Consider the following 22,185-nt stretch of genomic DNA (forward strand, 5'->3'; position numbering starts at 1 on the left):
TCTGATTTAGGAAGAGCCCATCTGTAGCCGACTCCAGGGGAGAACGTTGTCTTTTCCGTTCTGTAAAGTACAGCACATTATAGCTTTATTAAATAACTTGTGATCATTTCTGTTTAGATTTAAATATATGATGTTTTTATTTAATACTTTTATGTTCACCATGTAATGTTGAGCAGTATTAGAGTAGAGGAGTGCTAACCCCCCTGTGTGTGAAAGATGAAGTGGTCCATGGGTGAAGTTTAGGAGAAGGTAGACTGAGGAGTGTGCTGTCAGTTTAGCATCCATAGCTAGGCGGAGGCATCATGCAGTCCATGCGCTGGCTGCCGCTGGAGGCCAATCCTGAGGTGAGTGGCGGCTGCTGTGAGTGCTGACAGTGTACAGTATACAGTGTACAGCAGCAGGTACATGACAGGCTCTGTCTGCTTCCTTACAGGTTATGAACCAGGTGAGTGAGCGGCAATCCACTGCCATAGTGTTACTAATAAAGGGGTTGAAGATCAGTAACGCAAGTGATAAGTAAGTATGGTGTGCACAGAGGGCAAGACCTACATGGCTGATGTGTACAGGGCCACCTGCAGGGACTGTGCCGTCAGGTCTCCGCACAGGGCCTGTACCCTCCTGTATGACTCGCTGATCCAGTTACTCATCACAGTGAGGCTCGGCCTGAACATTGGCGTTCCCTGGGAAATGACTGGGCACGTTTACCTAGAGCGCTTACTGCGCCCCTCCCTGCTGTACCCCATCACTCCGTGTCCTGCCATATGGTGCCAGTGCGAACCACTGCATTCTCCCTAGGGTGCCTATGTGACGACATGGCGTAATGTGAGGAGCACCTCTGTGTACCGTCACATAACATGTATGGCCCCAGAAGGCACAGTGTGGGCACTGAATGACATGGCAGTGGGCTGCGCGTGTAATATAGACCCACTTATGTGCCTGTAGGGGGCACTATACTCGTCAGGTGTCCTCATGTCTGAATTTGTGATGCAGTGCCTATGTCGTAGGTGATTAAACATACAACACACGTGTATATAGGACATTTCGTATTCTGATAGCTTAGTGGGGCCGTGCTGTTAGTTATTAGCTATAGGCCTGTCAGTCATTTGTCCAGAAGAAATCCTCTCCACTCCATATGTGTTCTTAAAGGGGTTGTCCAGTAATTGGAAAACACTTTTTGAAATGCTGTGGTCCTTAGAATAAAAAAATGTAAATACACCCCTGCTCTGGCACTTAGGCCACGGCCCCACTATCAGTATTCGGTCAGTATTATTTCTCAGGAGTTGGAGACAAAACCAGATGAGGAACAATCAGAGAAAAGGTATAATAGAAACAAGTCACCAATTCTGCATTCATCATTCATTCATTCATCTGGTTTTGAGCATGGCGCAACTTGAATTGGCAATGTTTTCTTACTCTTACTTGCAGTAGTTCTATAAATCTGTCAGATTGTGAGGGCATCGCCTGTGTGCAGCGCCCTCCTTCAGGTCAACCCACAGATTTTTCTATTGGATTCAGGTCTTGGCTACGGCTCGGCCATTCCAAAACTGTGATATTCTTCTGGTAAAGCCATTCTTTTGTTGATTTTGAGGTTTGGTTAGGGTGCTTGTTGTGCTGAATGTGAAATTTTATCATCAGCATTTAGCAGAGGCCTAAAGGTTTTGTTGCAAAATTGACTGATATTTGGAACTGTTCATAATTCCCTCCACTAAAGCCCAAATTTCGGCTGCTGAAAAACAGCCCCAAAGCGTAATGCTGCTTTTACAATTCTTCATTTTGAGTATATTGTTCTTTTGGTGATGTGCAGTGTTGACTTGGCACCAAACATACCTTTTGGAATTATGGCCAAAAGTTCAACCTTAGTCTCATCAAACGATAACACGTTTATCCACATTTTTTTGGTAGCCTTGATGTAGGTTTTAGTAAAACAAAGCTGGACTTGGATGTTTTTCAGGCTTCTGTCTTGCCACCTTACACCACAGGCCAGACATATCAACTATACAGGAGATTGTCACACAGTACACAACCAGTACTTGCCAGAAATTCCTGCAGCTCCTTTAATGTTGCTGTAGGCTTCTTGACAACGTCCCGGACTAATTCCTTCTTGTCTTTTCATCAATTTTTGAGACACACTTAGTTCTAGGTAATGTCACTGATGTGCAAAATTTAAGCCACTTCTTGATGACCTTCAGTGTTCCAAGGGACGTGTAATGCTTAGAAAAAAAATGTACCCTTCACTTGACTGATATCTTTCAACAGTGAACTTCTTGTGCTATGTTATAAGTTGTTTATGGACCATGGCGTTTCCTATAAAGTGCAACTAAAAAATATCAAGAAAATCCTACTTGAAAAGCCACCCTTTTATATGTAGCTGATTATAATCACTTTAAAGCGGAACACATTTTTTCATATTGAATGGAACCCCAAATGTAATAGTGGCTGCAGAGCAGTATAAGACGATAAAACTTTTTTTTTATTCTGCCTCTTCGTTGTAGAAATATTAAACAGGTTCACCGGGGAGATAAAAATATTTTGTACTGTCCCTGCCCTCATAAACTATAAAGATGAGATTTGCAGTGCACTTCTATTAACTTTATAACACTTGTAATTCAGTGTGACAAGAGCTGCTCCTCACTGCTCCCCCCCCTCCTTTCTGGGGCAGTGTGCAGATCCCCGCTGTGAGGAACAGACAGTCCCTGAAGAGGGGGGAATGGCCTGAACCTGGCTTTTAGTAGCAGCAGCCAGCCCCTGATACTGTCTTCTTCACCCCCACTTACCCAGCCCCCTAATGAGGTCTCCTTCATTGCAGGGCTTCTAGCAGGGAGCAGGCCACGCTCCCTCTTCTCGGGAATCTTCACACTACTGTGCGACTTATTGTCTCAGACTGGAGGGGGGGAGCAGTGAGGAGCAGCTCCTGTCACACTGAATTACAAGTGTTATAAAGATATTAGAATTGCACTGGCCATTTTAAATTCATAGTTTGAGGGCCGGGACAGTACAATTTTTTATTATCTCCCAGGAGTACCCCTTTAAGAATCAAGTATTTGTCACCAAATGAGTTAACACCCACTTGGGTTTAGCTCAAGCTATTAGTTTTCATTGGGCTATGTACTTCTGCCTCCTGTACGATGCTGACCAATCATTAGCAGGCAGCAACATAGAAGTGCAGAAGAACTTGTGATTATGTCATCAGGATCACATGACCAGAGTCCACAGGTCCTGCCTACCAGAGTGTGCAACCTAAATAAGCACTGACGATATTGTACACAGCAGAGGAGTGTGGAAATGTTAATAGGATAACACTTCTGTCACTTAATATTTATGGGGTTTCTTCCCTCTCATTGAGTGTAAATACTAAGGGTGAATTCTTTAAGTACTTTACATCAGAATATTGACTGCATAGAGCAGTGTAAGCCCTAATCTTAATCTGGCTGGTGCTCACTCTCCGGCCAGCTGTAGTGTCCCTGCTCTCCTCCAAAGCTGGTGCAGCATCGGAGAGCATACAGTTTGGGCCAGCGATGCAACCAAGCAGCTGCTCTGAACTGTCGGGAGTGCTCTGCCCACCCCCACCCAGGAACTTGAACCCCCCACTAAACTTTCATTGGGACAACAAATAGATATGATTTCAAACAGACTTCATGTGGTCCGTGCTGCAGATTATCAGCAAAAATGTAAAGAGCGATGTCTAAAAACTATTGTCCTGCACTACAATCGTTTTCTTGTGATATAGAGTCGGTGCGCTATAGCTGTTTCTAAGTTTTCTGGGAATCTTATTGACCAAAAAACTGCTGTTATCTTCACCATCAGTTTCTCGGTTCAGTTTCCCTTTAAAATCTCCATCTTCTGTGATTTAGAACAATGTGTTTTTATAAGGAAACTAACGCCACATTCTGAGATGGAAAAATCTGTTTTTAGAACAGGACTGCTTACTTGTGCACATCAGCGCCCCCGCACCGCCCGCCAGCCACGGTGACGTTACCAGCAGGTAGTTGGAAGCTCCTAGCGTCTGACAGCTTGGCATTAACCCGGCAGATTACTTTTGTGATGCTGATATATGTTGCCTCCCTCACGATTCGGGTATCATCGTAGACAAGTAATGTGCGCTGGTTACATGACAGATCATGGTATCCACGCTTGTACAGGCTAAGGTCATACAGGAAACTGACTTGTTATCCTTGAAAAATCCTAAAAAAATAGATACACAACTGATTAATGACATTCAAAACTACTTTATTGAAACAAGATAGAGCTAAAAAGCAGGGGAACAGGGCCAAGACCCCACAGGTGGAAACAATTCAGGGAGTGTGGGCTACAGCAAGTAGCAGACAATGGTCACACGAGTCCATGTAAGTTAAATAACATCAAATGAGAACGTATACAGAAAACTTAGTAAAAGGAAAAATACATCCAGAGAACCACTGAAAGGTAGACAAAGTAATGTCAAATATGAAAATAAAAAAATACAAAATAGTAGATCACTATTAAATGGTCAATGAAAGCTATATGCATAAAAGTGCAGTCTCTCTCAAGGTAAGTTCAGTAAGGAACAAAGTGACAGTGCACACCGATGAAATATCCTACCCTATGAGAGTAAGCACAAGTGGCTAATATGTAAACATGGAAATGAATACAGTAACTCATAAAGTGCAAGTGCTTTTAGTCAGAAATGAAGTAAAAAGTAGACCTCGTCCAGTCCAGGATGTTTCAATCAAAAAGATAGTTTATTACACCAGTTCTGAAAATACAATTTTTCGACCTATTACAGTTCTTTATCTGGCTACACTTCTTCAATTTGCGATGGAAGTATATGTGTCATATACATGCACATATTTCCTAGGTTCTAGCAGCCTCAGAATATATCGTCAAGCGTGTATTTTCCTTTACATGTGTGGCAGTTTTGTCCTGTAGGTCTACTCTCGGTGATACGTGCTGCAATAACACCAAAGTGTAGGTCAGGCTAGCTGCTAACTAATTGTAAGCCCCTGTGTCATGTGAAGTAGATATGGCCCAGAAAATTGGGGACGGGGGGTACGGTGAAGAGGTAGTGAGGGCTTCAATTGCCTGACTCGGTATCTCCCGCTTACTTCAACTTGGAGCAGCACTGCATGCATGGCCACTTTCTATGGCTCCTGGGGTCTTGTCTTTCAAGTGCTTGTACCCCCACTAATCTTTCATTGAAGCTATATCTATTTGTTGTCCCAAACAGAGTGGTGGAGACCCTGCCTCGTGAAAAAGCAAAAACGCCCTCTTACTGGATATAAAAGAAATGGAGAAAGTGCTGCTGATGTGACAACCCCGTCTCTGATATATGAAAACATTCAGAAAGGAGGTTTTGATTTGCCTTTGTTGTCCTTTAAAGAGAACCTATCATGTCCCCAGACACTAACAACCTGCATATATAGGATTAATCTGCAGGTTATTAGCGTTCTAGTGTTGTCTGTCACTGAACTGCATTAGTCACTGCTCCGTACACAGTGAGCGATGGCTGTCAGCACACCTAGATACTTTTGACAACTTGCTCTACATCTGTGCAGTGTAACACTGGGGGGTGAATGTAATGCTGGTGGATGTGGACCCCACGGGCCGAGCTTACCCTGTAGGGGCGTGACTAGGTGTCTAGAGCCTCTGGTGGTGACGAAAGGTTGGGCCTCGGGTAGACACCAGGCACCACTCCAGGGCGGTCCCCAGGACTACACCAGCTGACCGGAGGGTGAGAGGCGCTGGTACGAGTTACAGTAGGGCGAAGACAAAGACTAGGTCAGACAGTCCAAGGTCAGGGCAGGCAGCACGGGTTCAGGATACTTAGCTGACGTCAGACAGGGCGGGTATACAAGTTGGGTCAATAACTGGAGAAACAAAACACACATGACTAGGAACCAACGTTCTGGCCAGGAGTGGTGGGAGGAGCTGCCTAATAGAGAGCCTGCTGGCACGGGATAGGCTGGGGAACCTAATCTCTGCAGGACACAGCAGGGTTAAATTCTTACAGATACCAGCCAACCACCCTAAAGCCAAATGGAACACATTCAGATGCAGCAGTGAGGCAAAGCTCAGCGAGCCGGCCTGATGTGAGGAGAAGCCACATGGTGACCACGGTGAGTAGGGCTGAGCTGAGGAGGCATGCAAGTTACCGCTGTGATATGCAGAGCGATCTGACATAGTGCCCGGCGTGCTCACTTCCACCTCTCACTGTGTGTGGAGTGGTGACTGAAGCTCTGGGCACGCCTCGGTGACTGAAAACAACAGCATCCGCGAGGAATTAAGTTAATTTTCTCCTGCTAGCCGCGTTTTATGTAAGGCAACTGAATAACATTGGAATGCTATTTAACTGCAGATTAACCCTATTTCTGCTGGTTAATAGCATTTGGAGACATGAGTGGTTCCCTTTAAGAAACCTTGTGGTAAAAATGACAGAAAAGGTATATTTTCTTTTAAATGGGAACTGTACTTCCAACAAACTTTGCATAAATCAATAGTACAGCCAAATATAAGAAACTTTGTAATGGATCTTATCAGAGATATATCCACTTTCTTCCCTCTTATGAGCCACTTTTCCCCTCCCTTTACTTTCTAAACTTGTCATCCACTTGCTCAGACAAGACCGTTTTTCAGCAGTCAGGGGTCGTGTGACACAGCCACAGCCCATTGTATGCTATCCCCTCCACCTCCAGAGAGGATCAGAATGAGGAAACAAGCAGAGGGAGACACAGAAAGATTATGCTGCATTTTCTAACACGTCTGTTTTATCTTTAAAAAAAAAAAAATTGAATTAAGGGCAGGAATCCCTCTTTGTGTGCTGTGCTGCATGTGGGAGACATCATAACGGGTAGTCTCCTCCCACCAGCTCAGAGTCAATTGCAAATTAGAAAGAGAGCCTGCAGATGGGAAAACTGGTGAGAAAGCAGGATGCAAGTCATAATGGCTAGAGAGAATGTTATTCCTAATGTACAAAAACGGCAGCTTAATCTGAAAAGTTATTTCTTATCCCTCATAAATAGTTCTTAAAAATATGGGTGCCTTTAGTAAATGTGCAGTAATGTAATACTAGAATTTGTCTTTATACAGTGAACCAATAATGTGATTGTATTCATTAGCTATAAGGGGAATTTGGTGTTGGAGATTTTAGAAATTGGTGTTTTATACACAGAACTCAGGCTACGTTCCATAATAATTTTTTGATGTCGATTTTATGCACCATTTCTGCAGGTATCAGTTAAATTAGTTTAGTTTTGAGTACTTTTTTTTTACATGTTTTATCACATTTTTAACGCTGCATTTTTTTTTTTTTTGTCTCTTTTTGCGATATCATGTTTTACAAAACATTGGAATCAGCTTTCTTGCCTTGTATTTATGCTACTCTCAGATTAAATAGTAAAAACCTACTGACAGATTCCCTTTAATAAAATTGGAACATTTTAGTTCATCTTAAAACTATAAAATGAAGAAGGGAATGTAATGAGGGGTTTGTGATACTTTACTGTTATTTGTTTAAAAAAAAAAAAAATTCAATTTGTTGCATTAAAGGGAATCTGTCACCACTTTGGAGATATCAGACCTCTACTATGGCCATACAGGTTATAGAAAAGTAAATCTATACTTGCCTGTATGGCCCATGGTAGAGGTCTGACTGCAGAGAAATGTAGTTCTGGAGGTCTAATAACTCCAAAGTGGTGACAGATTCCCTTTTAAAGAAGTTGTCCACAACTTTTTATTATCCACCCCCCCCCCCCCCCCAATGTATTCAGACGGTGCCCATAAGGGTTTTTGTAATTACCTTCTGCTGTCCTTCTTGCCTGTGAGCAGCGTTATCCTTGGCTTCTCACAGGCATCACGTGACACCCCCCCGACTGATGTGACATCAAGTGAGGCGTGATATCAGTGACGCGGTCCCCGGTGAGTTGTGGGTGGGGTTACCCCGTGCATCACACCCAGCATCCACCGCGCGCTTTCCCAATGAATGAGGAAAGGGAAAGCGCTCGTTGGATGCTGGGTTTGATGCCCATAGCCCAGCATCCACGTCTGATTACAAATTATTCCAATAATTATTCAGGGATAACATTTTTTACTATTCAGACTGTGCACATATGTGTTGGTGACTATCTATTCTATTTTTTGCACGAAAAATTAAATGCCATTTATTGGCGTTTCAGTGCATGAATAAAGCAATCTGCAGTATGCTGACTGACCACTGTGTGGTGCTGTTCATTTACAGATATCATGTAACAACCCATTCAGTCTGTGGTGCTGGCACATAACACCACTGCAGGCATATGGCTTCTAGATTTTCTCTATTTTACATAAAAATAAAATGGCAGTTATTCTTTATTTCTGAAAACAGTGTTATACATGGAAATAAGAAACTTTATAATCTCAGAGAAATCTGCTTCTTTCACTCTGAATTAATGGGTAATATCTGTAAAATCTGAATTCAGGCAAGACAGATTTTCCCATTACTGAGATAGGAGATGCCAGTTGGTGCTTTTAAAATTTTATGAAGAGGGAGTAGGAGGAGTCAGGCACCGACATTCTGCTGCAAGTTCTCCTGAAACGACAGTTACATTCCTCCATAGAACTTTATGAGCACTAACTATCTCCTGTCTCAGTAATGGGAAAATCTGTATTTACCGAAGATGAATTTTAAGAATGAAATATTAGTTCAAGAGAAGAAATGAGTGGATTTATCTGATAAGATACATTACAAAGTCTCAGGGAAATATTAATGTCAGGAAAATGTTCTCCTATGTTTGCCTGACATAGATGTTCACCCCCCTCCCTTATTCCCCTTCTGCTTAGCACAAAAGCCCCAATTAACACACGCTTGAGAAATAGCTTACACAAACAAATGCCAGCCAAGGAGTGTTATAACTTCATTTAGAAGCAAGCAGCTTGTCTCTGGAAGAGGCTGGGGGTAATTACTGGCAGCGTTGCACTAATTTGCATGTAACTGGGAAAGTTGCTTTCCCAAGCTTCAAAGACAGTTTAACAGAAATTTCCAGCCATGCCGACTCCAAAATGAAATGTGAAGTATTGTGAGTTCCATATGTCCGGCAATAACGGGACCTATATTTTTAGAGGTAAAATCAGCGAGGGAATGATAGGGATATTTTTTCTGCCGCTGAAAAAACTCTACATAGAGCTGTAGCGTGAAAACACCAGAATAGCAGACTGCAACTATGCGATGTGTGGTCTCTAACTGAAGATAAAATTTTATAAGCGAATAAATGGCGTCGTTTGCATGCTTCTGCGATCAACGAGCGACGATTTATCGCAGAAGTTAGCGTTTTTTAATAAAAGTGTACAGGCTGGAGACCAGCCCACATGATGTCACCACAAGGGGCATGTGGACAGATCTCCCCTTAGGTATAAGAGAACTCATGGACAGTACAGAAGCACTCATTGCCAGGGGGGAATAAGAATTATAAGCAATGGGTCCTGTTCGATAACTGCATAATCAAACTGGGGAGCCCCTCCTCCTCGTCGCAGTGAACGTTATAGTGTAAGTTTCCCCTTTTTTATCTTGTTTGTTTTATGTAATTGCTTATGTATTTTTAATGTCTCCTATGTAACATCATTGTATATATTTTTTCTTAAACACTGCCTCCCTTTTGGATTAAATATAAAATTTAATAGTTCTGTTTCTTTTGTTCTGTAATCGTTCCCTTCCCCTAAACCATATACGCTACCAAAACGCAGGCGTCCGGCCAGGCCTGTATTATATTTCAAACTCGGCCGGTGGTGGCAGAGAATAATAATTGGGCTATTGTGAAGCTGACAGTGACAGTACGGAGGGCGTAGACACTGATTCCAGGCTTTGGAACCCAGATGTGTGACTCCATACTCTCACTGGTCGTTTACCGATATCCACATAGCGAGTAGTCTGGATCTGTCTGTCTCAGTAGTCATGTGGACTCTATAAACTTTGATCTGTTATTAAACAGAAGAGACGAATTGCTCTTTGTCTAATATTGATGTATAACTTTTTTTTTTTTTTTTTGCAGTTTCTCAAGCAGTTGGGTGTTGGCACGAGCTGGCAGTTTGTAGATGTGTATGGACTTGACCCTGAGCTTCTCAGTTTGGTGCCGCGTCCTATCTGCGCTCTGCTGCTTCTTTTCCCCGTTACAGAAAAGGTACGTTTCTTCTTCTACTCCTTAGGAATACACTATGGCGCTGTGTCTATGGGAGATGGAGAAACACAATACCTGTTCCTCTGTCACATCCACCTACTTGCACATATGAAGATATATTTCAATTGAATGTTTTCACAATTTGACCATAGACATAGAAACCATAGACTGATGAAACTTGTGAGAAGGAGCACTTCTAGAAAACGTCTGTAATACGGTTCTATGGAGAATCACTTTTTTCATTTTAATTGACACTGGTGATTTTTTTTTTCCCCACGTCTCTACCCCTACACCCCTATCTGACCATTTATTTATTTTTTTTTTGCACTAACATTGCCTGGAGCTTGGTCGTTTAACTTTAATATCATTATTCTGTCCATCTAAGGGAAGATGTTTTCCTGGATTTGACTATTAAAGGTCATGTTCATAATGGAGTGGTAGAATCTTGCGATCTTTCGTAAAAAAGCTTCTGGCGATAATTCCCTGTCCACCAAATCATGCCATGCTTTACGTGTAATAAAGGGCTTCCCTCCTGGTGAGCTTTTCCATGTTAAACGTAACTGTTCTAACGAATCTGAACTTTTAAATTGAAGTCGGGCGGTATGTCACAGGTTATTGCAATTCCAGGGCCCACAATGAATGTTCTCCAGATCCAAAAATATAGTTGCCTCTAGATTTCGTATATATGTTAAAAAATATAACTCAAGAAAAAAACTAAATTAACATATACCCTATGGTAAGTAAATCATAATAGTACATGTAAAAACATAAACTAAATACCCTAACTAACATTGTTTTGAGCAAAAAAGTGTAAAAGTCATCCCACCACAACAAGGTGTACCCAATCGGGATGGTCCTATCCTCTGGTATTAAAACCTCATCTTGTGTCAGCTGACCTCAGTGTAGATGAGGGCAGAAAAATGGCCAAAATAAAAGGTCATCAGCTTCCCAGTTTTATCTAATCAGTATAGTTTGGCATATCATATTTGCAGAATTATTAGTGAGCAACATGGAAACACGTATTGGATTCAGAAGTCAAATATGTTGACATGGAAAGCACCAGCGATTGGGCAAACCTTATTGCCTGGTTTGAACAGGGACTAGCCACAGCCCATGGCGGCCTAGTTAGATTACTAGGATTGCTATCGGGGTTACATTACCAGGGCTGATACAGGTGAGGTTCTACCCAATGTTGATGTTGCAACGTTTTATATGTCACCGAATCTTCTGAATCTTGTGTTACTCACGGTCAATATCAAATAAAATTTATATTAACACATGGTATGTGATTTATTACCACGTGCATCTTATGTCCGGCACATTATGTTTAATGTACATCATGCACATAAGAAACTCACATTAGACGAGACTTGTCAATCACAGGGAAAACGCTATATCTGCAGTATCATTACATTTTACCCAGACACATGTGTCCGACATAACCGCTATAAAATTCCAAGTAATTGATCTGGTCATGAATCCATCCCGGTGCGGAGACCTGTGGCGTAAACTTTTGAATAGAGAATATTATTGGATGTTCATATTAAAACTTTTGCTATCCTGATGGTTTAAATAGCAGGAATTAATTCTGAATCCTTAAGTATACATTGATGTACCCAAACAAAATAAAAAATTAACAATTTTCAAATCCTGCTAGCACTAGTTGACCACTACTTTTTGTTTATTGATGGTCTACCTTGTTGCTAGGCCATCAATATCTTACCGGTGGGGATGTGATACCAGGCGCCCACATTGGTCAGCTGTTAGTGGCATCGGACAGAAGTTCTCAGATGTTGCCAGAAAACTACAACTTCGTCAAAACTATAGTGACCACGACTGGGTACCACAGATTCACCCCCTGTTCATTTGATTGCAGTACCCGGCCGCTATAATTTTGACTGAGTTGTTGTGTTCTGGCAGCATCTGAGGAGTGATTGTAATAGGTGCCGGGTGTCGCACCCCCACCGATCAGATATTAATGGGTTAGCCATCAATAAAAATAAATAAATAATAATAAAAAAAAAAAAGTAGTGGCTAACCCCTTTTAATGTTGAATAGTATCAAGCTAATAAGGGGTTAATGTATGCTTTTTGGTACTAATCTCACAGTAATTAACAAAACTTGTTTTGTTTTTTTCTTTCCATGCTGTTATATAAGCAGTGTGTTCTTGTCCATTTCTGTGCTATGACGTGAGGGTCTGAAACGCGTAAACTCTATGTAATCTCGTCCTTTTTTGTGTGTTATGGGTCAAGCCTTTTAAGAAGCTAAGGAAAGTATCATGTAGTATTATTACCTTTTGGTAATTTATTATTATAGCGCCATTTATTCCATGGCGCGTTACATGTGAAAAAGGGGTATAATACAAGAACAATTACAATTATCTTGAACACAATGTCACAGCAACTGGTACAGGAGGAGCGAGGTCCCTGCCCGCGAGGGCTCACAATCTACAAGGGATGGGTGAGGATACAGTAGGTGCGGGTAGAGCTGGTCGTGCAGCGGTATGGTGGAGCGGTGGTTACTGCAGGTTGTAGGCTTGTCGGAAGAGGTGGGTCTTCAGGTTCCTTCTGAAGGTTTCCACTGTAGGCGAGAGTCTGATACATTGAGGTAGAGAGTTCCAGAGTAGGGGGGGAAGCACGGGAGAATTCTTGTATGCGATTGTGGGAGGAGGAGATAAGAGGGGAGTAGAGAAGGAGATCTTGTGAGGATCGGAGGTTGCGTGCGGGTATGTAATGGGAGACTAGGTCAGAGATATATGGAGGAGACAGGTTGTGAATGGCTTTGTATGTCATGGTTAGGGTTTTGAACTGGAGTCTCTGAGCAATGGGGAGCCAGTGAAGAGATTGACAGAGAGGAGAGGCCAGGGAATAGCGGGGGGGACAGGTTGATTAGTCGAGCAGCAGAGTTTAGGATAGATTGGAGGGGTGCGAGAGTATTAGAGGGGAGGCCACAGAGCAGGAGGTTGCAGTAGTCAAGGCGGGAGATAAAGGCGTGCACTAGTGTTTTTGCAGATTCATGGTTAAGGAATGTGCGGATCCGGGAGATATTTTTGAGTTGGAGTCGGCAGGAAGTGGAAAGGGCTTGGATATGTGGTTTGAAGGAGAGTTCAGAGTCCAGGGTTACCCCAAGGCAGCGAGCTTGAGGGACTGGGGAGAGTGGGCAGCCATTGACGTTGATAGATAGGTCAGTTGGGGGGGTTGAATGAGATGGTGGAAAGATGATGAATTCTGTTTTGTCCATGGTAAGTTTTAGAAATCTGGCAGAGAAGAAGGATGAAATAGCAGACAGACATTGTGGGATTTTGGTTAGTAAGGAGGTGATATCGGGTCCAGAGAGGTAGATCTGTGTGTCATCAGCATAGAGGTGATAATGAAAGCCGTGAGACTCTATGAGCTGTCCCAGGCCGAAGGTGTAGATGGAGAAGAGCAGCGGTCCTAGAACTGAGCCTTGGGGGACACCGACAGATAGGGGGCGAAATGAGGAGGTGGTGTGTGAGTGGGAGACACTGAATGTCCGGTCTGTTAGGTATGAGGAGATCCAGGATAGGGCCAAGTCTGTGATGCCGATAGATGACAGTCTGTAGTTAGAGGGAATGGTCCACTGTGTCAAGGGCAGATGACAGGTCTAGGAGGAGGAGGACAGAGTAGTGTCGCTTAGATTTGGCGGTTAGTAGGTCGTTGGTGACTTTAGTCAGTGCAGTTTCAGTAGAATGGTGCGGTCGGAAACCAGATTGCAGGCGGTTGAAGAGGGAGCAGGAGGAGAGGTGGGAGGACAGTTCAGAATGAACATGTTGTTCCAGTAGTTTTGAGGCATAGGGGAGAAGTGATATGGGGCGATAGCTAGACACAGAGGATGGGTCAAGGGAGGGCTTTTTGAGGATGGGTGTGATTGAGGCATGTTTGAAGCATGAGGGGAAGACACCAGTTGTTAGTGACAGGTTGAGGTGGGCTAGGGCTGGGATGAAGATGGTGGTAAGGTTTGGGATGAGGTGGGATGGGATTGGGTCAAGTTTACAGGTGGTGAGGTGTGATTTAGAGAGTAAGGAGGAAAGTTGATCTTCAGAAATGGTGGAGAAGGTGGTTTTGGAGGAAGAGGGTTGAGTAGGTGTGGGGAGGGGCTGTGGGGGCTTTAGGCAAAAGCTTTGTCTGATGGTGTCAATCTTCTGCTTGAAGAATGAGGCAAAGTCTTCGGCTGAAATAAGAGGAGAGGGAGGAGGCAATGGGGACGGAGGAGAGAATTGAAGGTGTTGAATAGTTGTTTGGGGTTGTGAGACAGGGAGGATATGAGAGATGTGAAGTATGTTTGTTTTGCTGCAGTGAGTGTGGACTTGAAGGTAGTGAGGGACTGTTTGAATGCGATGAAGTGCTCATGGGAGTGGGACCTTTTCCATCTACGCTCAGTGACCCTGGAGGCCCGTCGCAGTTCTTTAGTTAGGCTGGTGTGCCAGGGTTGTCTGTTGATTGTGCGAGCCTTGGTATGTGTGAGGGGGGGCGACCGAATCGAGAGCTGCAGCGGTTGTGGTGTTGTATAAAGTGGCAGCAACATCTGCATGTAAGGAACTGCAGGGGGGTATGGGAGAGGTGGAATCTGCCATACGAAAGTGCAGCAGGAGAGGCTGTGTCGGAGGGGGTGAGCCAGGTTTCAGTGATGCCGAGGAAGGAAAGCTTGTTAGTGATGAAGAGATCGTTAATGTAGGAAAGTTTGTTGCAGACGGAGCGAGCGTTCCATAGAGCTCCTGTTAGAGGGACTTGGGAAGCAGGGGCTGGGCGGATGGGTATAAGGTTAGAAGGGTTACGAGAGTTTGGGATAAATCGTGGGTAGGAGGTGGAAGTGAGAGGAGGACCGGGATGTGGAGAGATGTCGCCGGCAGTAAGGAGGAGCAGAGAAAGCGTTAGTAGGTGGGAGCAGGAGAGGGCATGAGGTGGCTGTCTGTGTTTGGAGACAAAGGATTGTATGTTGAGGAATAGCTCTGAGGAGGAGGTGAGATGGGTGGGGAGAATGGAGGGAGAGATGAAGAGTTCATTACTAGGTGTAGGGATTTCTGATTTTAAGCCTCTTTTACAAATTCTTGTAAACTCTCCATTCTCCAATTTGGCCCGTGTAAGAGGGCTTTAAGCAATGCAAGCAGTAATTGCCAGGATGGCAGATGTCTCCATGAAGTAACCCAAAGCCCAGCACTTGATAGTCCTTGTATCTTATCCCATCCTGTGTGATACTCTGCTGAGCCCTGTATCCATTCCCATCATATGTGATACACTACTCTGAGCTCCAATCCCGGTGTGTGATGCAATCCATCTCATCTTTTTGCAAACACCCAGAAGTGGAAGAGAGGGGTGACATCACATATGTGAGCAGATCCTGCCCACATTTACTGCAGCCGTAAGGTGAGCTAGCAGTACACTAGGGTTTCATGGCAAATTTCAGCAGCTGCTCCCCCTAGTGTTTAAAATGGAAAATATCAAACCAATTTTTTTATGGCACATTCCCTTTAAAGCAATTGACACCAAATGTCCCCCTTTATTGCCTATGCAGCACTGTTGGTGACAGCAGGGCCCTCCATTCCTCAGTAAGGGCAGCACATTCATATTCGCAGCAATGATTTGATTTAGAAATTGCCTCGTGTGATTGAGGCCGGTATAACTGGAGTAGGCTTGCTTTGGCTCAGTGAGTGTGTAAATGAACGCCATTGTGTTACAGCCAAGACATGACTTAATAAGAGCTGTGGATGTGAGAATGTCACAATTAACATTCAACGATTGAATCCTTTTATTTTTCCTCCCAAATCAGTATGAGCACTTCAGGGCAGAGGAGGAAGAAAAAATTAAATCCCACGGTCAAGATGTGGATTCCTCTGTTTACTTCATGAAGCAGACAATAAGCAACGCCTGTGGAACAATTGGCCTCATTCATGCAGTGGCAAACAACCGGGACAAGCTTTGCTTCGGTAAATGATTTCATAGCTGAACTTGTCCACCAGGTGTCGCTGTAAGACTCCACGAGAGCCTTCATCTTTGTAGTTACCTTTTCCAGTTTAGAACAAAGTTTTAAAACTCTTCCTTATTAAAAGCAAGTAATAAAATGTCAAAACCCAAAACAAAATAAGCAAATACCCTACAGTAAATATATAAACAGCAATAGTGCACATAATTTTGATCAAAAACTGTAAAGCCCATCCCACCATGTCAAGGTGACCCTGTTCAGGACAGTCCTAACGTCTGATATTAAAACCTTGCCTTATGTCAAGTGACATAATGTGAATAAGGGCTGAGACCTGGCTAATGCATACCCATTTATAAAATGTGTGTATATGTCCAGTTGATGTGCCCAAAATTAAATGGGCCTTCCAGTTGGAAGAAGTTGTCACCTATTCTTTAGATAAATGCTAATTGTAGATTAGTTGGAATCTGACTACTGGACCGGCACTGATCTCCAGAATGGGCCACTTTTGTCCTTGTTAGAGCAGTGGCAGTGGGAATGTGTGGCTAGCTCCCCCATCATTCTCATTGAGACTGCTGGGTCGCTTTCTCCAGTAGTCCCATAAAGAATGACTGGAGCACAGGTCAAGCATGCACACTCACTCTTATGGGTATAAGTGCCTTGTTCAGTGATCAGTGGGGGTCCCAGCTGTCAGACCTCTAACCTAGAAGTGTTCACCTATCTCAAGTATAAGTGATAAGTTTTTCCAACTGGAATACACTTTATATGTTAATATAAAAAAATATATAAAATATCCAATTGATTACCTCTGCTATGCTTCATTTAAGGGGAAATAGCTGACTGGCCACAGGTTAATCTGGTGATATAAGTTCACATATTAAAGTGAAATTGTCACCTCTACAAATCATTGCTTTTTTTTTATTGGAGTAGCAACTACAGGGAGAAAATGCTCAGTTCCAGTCATCGGTGCAGGGATCAGTTAGTCGCCTCTTGCTATAGAGTGAGCACCATTGTAATAATTCCCCTACACTTTGACAGCCTGCTCTGCATACATACGCTGCATACATACGCTGCATACATACGCTGCATACATACGCTTCAGTGCAGGCTGTCAATCCAAGTGCCAGGGATTATTTTGCGCACTCTGTGTAGTGAGGGGTGACTGCGACGCTCTCTGCACCGCCCCAATGACAGCGAGCGGCTACAGGGAGAATAAAACGTTCAAACTCCATGTAGATAGATGATGCTCTCTGCTTGTCTAGTGCTGTAATGCAACAGTGCCATTCTCTATCAAAAGAGTGTCAGAAAAGACATTGCAGTAATATACCTCTTAATGCCATGTTATCTGGAAATAATCCCATAATATGTCCCAAACAGGAGACTTCATGACGTTTGACATACCAATGTTTTTCTTCTAGAAAATGACTCTGCTTTGAAAAAGTTTCTGAATGATTCCACCTCATTAAGTCCTGAAGAGAGAGCCAAATTTCTAGAAAAAGACGAGGTAAGTACAAGTACACTGCTCTGCTGCATCCAGCTGGGGCTAGAGGAGCAGAGCCGGCCTCTGATCTCTGCGGAGCCGGCCTCTGATCTCTGCGGAGGCTTCACTCCAGGAATGGACCTTCTAAGGTCTCGTCTTGTAGGGATTTCTGCTTTTGAGTTGTGTGTGGCTGAATGTGAACTATGTAAATTGCTTTGTTTATAGGAATTTTCTGCTTTTATGTAAATGAAGATTAATCATTGTACAATAAACATTTTCTCATTCCCAGGATTTTTAAGATCTTTTCTCTGACAGTGAGTGGAAACTTTCCATATTTACAGCTAGAGGCAGAAAACATTGACACAGCTTAAACTTCTCACAGCTGAAACTTTGCTACAATTGCTTTCGATATGGGAAACCTTGAACTGTCAGTGGCTACTGGTTTGTCCTGGTGGGCTGCCGGATGAGCTAGCTTCAGTGAAACACGTCTTGTGCATTCAGTAACTCACTAGGACAAACCTGCAGCCACTGCTCACTGCTGCCCTGGACATGATGTAGCTGCCTGCAGAGGCAGAGCTTTAGCATAGTATATATGTATAAATATACTTTTGTTTTTTTTGACTGAGATGCACTTTTTATTTAGAAAAGATCTAGCTGAAGTGTTCGTGTGCGCGTGTTCATGTAATGCAGGAGAACATTGACACGGCGTCCTTCCCGATCGTCATACAGCCGTACAGTGCTCTCTCCTCCTGCCTGACACTGATCAGTCTGATTGGTGCAGGGCAAGAAAGTTACCAGGACCAGCTCATCACTAAAACTGCACAACTACCAGCAGGCAGTGGAGTGTGTGCTGTGCCACGGGCAGTGGAGTTACATATATGTATATGCTGCAGATGTGCGTGCTATAAAGCGATCTACAGAGAACCCTACCAATAGATGTACTACCTCCCTATTCTAGCCTAGTGCTTTACAATTAGTGCTATTCATCCCTCCATTTCTTTACACCACCAGGGAATTTTTAATTAGTAGGAAATATATTTTTCTTATTTCTGGTTTCAAAACCCAGGGTGCGTTTTATAGTAAGGTGCGTCCTATAGGCTGAAGAATATTGTATGCATGGGGAAAAAAATGGTATGTGGGCATGAATTAAAAAAATGTAATATCTCCCATGTATCCAATAGCTCCAGTCCCTATATACAACTGATTATTAGATAGATTGCTGATGTTGGAGCCTGGCTGTGCACATGCCTGTATTCCTGTGGTCTGCTCATTGCCATGTGGCTTAGACAAGTATGTCTGTTGCTATTAACAGGATTATTGTGCTGTTCTGTTGCAGAGTATTCGGGTTACACATGAGAGCAGCGCTCAGGAGGGACAGACGGAGGTAAGACTTCTTATTTTGTGTTTTGTGGCCAGTTCTTGTCTTGCCAGTTCTCTGGGAACAGACTGGACACTGATACTGTTCATTCAGATGTAAACGGATCCCCATGTGGGAATCTACTGGCGTAGAGGAATCTCTTGTATAATCATCATTCTGCCGCTATGGAAATGTTTGGAAGCATCACATGACATAAAATGGCTTCATGACAAGCTCACAAACCATTGCTGACGTGAGGAAAGTAAATGGCCCTGGTCCCTACAGAGCCCACCGGCATGGAGCTGGATACTGAGCTCTGTCCTGTAAGATGTGGCTCTTATTAATGGGGGGGATGTAAAGGTGAATACATTCAGGGTCTCGTGTTAACCCCTCCACCTCTGCAGTACAATAGATATGGACGGTGGCGGAGTGGAGGGACAGCTGACACCTAAGGTAACCATGGAGGGGCCGATAATCACAGGGGCCAGTGTATATCTGTTTAGATTGTGGTTATGTTCTAATGCATGTATACACCGCACGAGCCCACAATACTCGTCTGTACCACTGTCAAAATGTACATTGTCACGTATTATGTCTCACTGTTATGGATTCTGAGACAATTTCCAGACTTTTGATGTGTACAAAACCTGAATTCAGAGATGAAAAAATCCAAAACTGAGACATGGCACCGTGTATAATTTTCACCGAGCACTTAAAGGGGTATTGCCATCTCCAAGATGCTATCCCAAAATGGGATAGTAATGATAATAATATTCGCAAATACCTCCAATTAGAAATGTAGTATAGTTCGTCTGATACCCTATGTTAATTAGAAGAATTATACTATATTTCTAATTGAAGGTATTTTCAATTATTATTACTATTACACCTACTACATATTGAGATAGGATCTCGGAGATGGGAATACCCCTTTAATGGACTTCTTCATGCCGTTTTGCATCCTAACATTATGTACAAAAAAAACCTTATCTGTGACCCAAGCAGCGCTTGATATGCATGACGTGTCACACGAATTGCACTCATGATTTACATTTTTTTATTTATTTTTAAGAGTGGCATATGAAATGCAAGTGTTAGTAAATCAATAGTAAATGGATGATGTCTGTCGCAGCTCCACATGAGACCCCGTGGGATGCTAGCACAGCAGTGGGACTACCATCCTCTTGCTTGTCCATCCTAATAGTAGGGGATTTTGAAACTGTGATTCTGGCGGGAATTATTATTACAGTTGCGACTGTTTTGGTTTTTTAGTTTCTTGCGGTACTCTTCCAATAGATGTGTGGTACCTAGCTGAAGGGGTGGTGCCATGCGTGACACAGCAAATTTGCTATATCTTATGCCAAAACATACATGATGAGGCAGGGGAAAGTCGGCTCTCCTCTATGAAGATGGGCCTAGATGCATTTAAATCTTGTAGTACTGCAAGACTCAGGATTATATAGAAGAAATAATAAATCAGCATCAAAAGTCCTCTTCTAAAAAAAACCAAAAAAACTTTTATTGATTAAAATCCACGATATGGGCTTGTTTACACGACCGTATTTTCAGTCCGACCTGTTGTCCGTGAAAAAAAGACCGCACTCAGCCAATGTTATTCTGTGGGGCAGTGCAGATGAGCATTTTGTTTTTTTCTTCCTCTCACGGTATAGCACAGATAGTTACAGATACATTGCAGTTCTGTAACAGGAAACAGTCTTGTAAATGATTAATATCTGCTGAGTAAAAAAAAAAACACTGCACATGGATGACAGGTGGGAAAAGAATCGTCCCACTTTGCTGGATGAAACTTTGAATAGTTTTTTTTATACACTTGTGTGGACCTACCCTATGCAATACTAATGTAACCTGCAAACGTGTTTCAGACAGTCTTTCATTATTGCATAAAATTTGGTGAACAGCTAAGCATATTAAAGGGAATCTCTCACTAGGTATTTGCTACCCCATTTGAGGACAGCATGATGTTGGTGCAGAGAACCTGATTCCAGCGATGTCACTTACTAGGCTGCTTGCTGTAGTTTTGATAAAATGACTCTATTCTCTGCTGCAGATCTATTAGTTCTCTGAATGCTGAGCTCTGTATAATCCTGCCCACACCTTTGATTGGCAGCTTTCTGCCTTTGCAATGTACACAGCTGCCAATCCGTGTTGGCGGCGTGGTTATACAGAGCTGATGAATATGGAGAACTATCAATATTTTATTAGCATAGTATCAAAACTACAAGCAGCCTAGTACGTGACACATCACATGATCCAGGGTCTCTGCCTCTACATCATGCTGCTCTCAGATTAGGTCGTAAAAAGCTGGTGATAGATTCCCTTTAAATCCTAACCTGTGGGTTCTGATCAATCTCTTCCAATATGGTCGTTCTAGTGACTACCTTCTGATATGAGATGGTACAAAGAAACAGGCTATAGAATTAATTTCTCTTGTGAGCAAGAAACTATATAAACCTTAAATGTACAAACCACTAAGATTGATAGAAAGATATATATATATATCAGTACAGACCAAAAGTTTGGACACACCTTCTCATTTAAAGTTTTTCTGTATTTTCATGACTATGAAAATTGTACATTCACACTGAAGGCATCAATACTATGAATTAACACATGTGGAATTATATACTTAACAAAAAAGTGTGAAACAGCTGAAAATATGTCTTCTATTCTAGGTTCTTCAAAGTAGCCACCTTTTGCTTTGATGACTGCTTTGCACACTCTTGGCATTCTCTTGATGAGCTTCAAGAGGTAGTCACCGGAAATGGTTTACACTTCACAGGTGTGCCCTGTCAGGTTTAATAAGTGGGATTTCTTGCCTTATAAATGGGGTTGGGACCATCAGTTGTGTTGTGCAGAAGTCTGGTGGATGCACAGCTGATAGTCCTACTGAATAGACTGTTAGCTGCTTTTTTCTTGCCATAATACAAATTCTAAGTAAAGAAAAACGAGTGGCCATCATTACTTTAAGAAATGAAGGTCAGTCAGTCCGAAAAATTGGGCAAACCTTTGAAAGTGTCCCCAAGTGCAGTTGCAAAAACCATCAAGCGCTACAAAGAAACTGGCTCACATGAGGACCGCCCCAGGAAAGGAAGACCAAGAGTCACCTCTGCTTCTGAGGATAAGTTTATCCGAGTCACCAGCCTCAGAAATCGCAGGTTAACAGCAGCTCAGATTAGAGACCAGGTCAATGCCACACAGAGTTCTAGCAGCAGACACATCTCTACAACAACTGTTAAGAGGAGACTTTGTGCAGCAGGCCTTCATGGTAA

General features: G+C 42.9%; 1 protein-coding gene across 1 annotated transcript in view; it reads left to right on the forward strand.

The window, feature by feature from the left end:
• The first annotated feature begins 193 nt into the window (after positions 1–193).
• The window catches only part of UCHL3 (ubiquitin C-terminal hydrolase L3), a 51,561-nt gene continuing 29,569 nt past the window's right edge, over positions 194–22,185 (forward strand). Inside the window, exons 1-6 of the mRNA XM_073670353.1 lie at positions 194–344; positions 434–445; positions 9,996–10,124; positions 15,909–16,065; positions 17,477–17,562; positions 18,875–18,922. Coding sequence (XP_073526454.1) covers positions 303–344; positions 434–445; positions 9,996–10,124; positions 15,909–16,065; positions 17,477–17,562; positions 18,875–18,922 — 474 coding nt within the window. The 5' untranslated portion in view covers positions 194–302. The remainder of the gene's footprint in view (positions 345–433; positions 446–9,995; positions 10,125–15,908; positions 16,066–17,476; positions 17,563–18,874; positions 18,923–22,185) is intronic.

The sequence above is a fragment of the Phyllobates terribilis genome, unplaced genomic scaffold, assembly GCF_046119375.1.
Source record: "Phyllobates terribilis strain yellow unplaced genomic scaffold, ASM4611937v1 Scaffold_2__4_contigs__length_985480577, whole genome shotgun sequence".
Classification (NCBI taxonomy): domain Eukaryota; kingdom Metazoa; phylum Chordata; class Amphibia; order Anura; family Dendrobatidae; genus Phyllobates; species Phyllobates terribilis.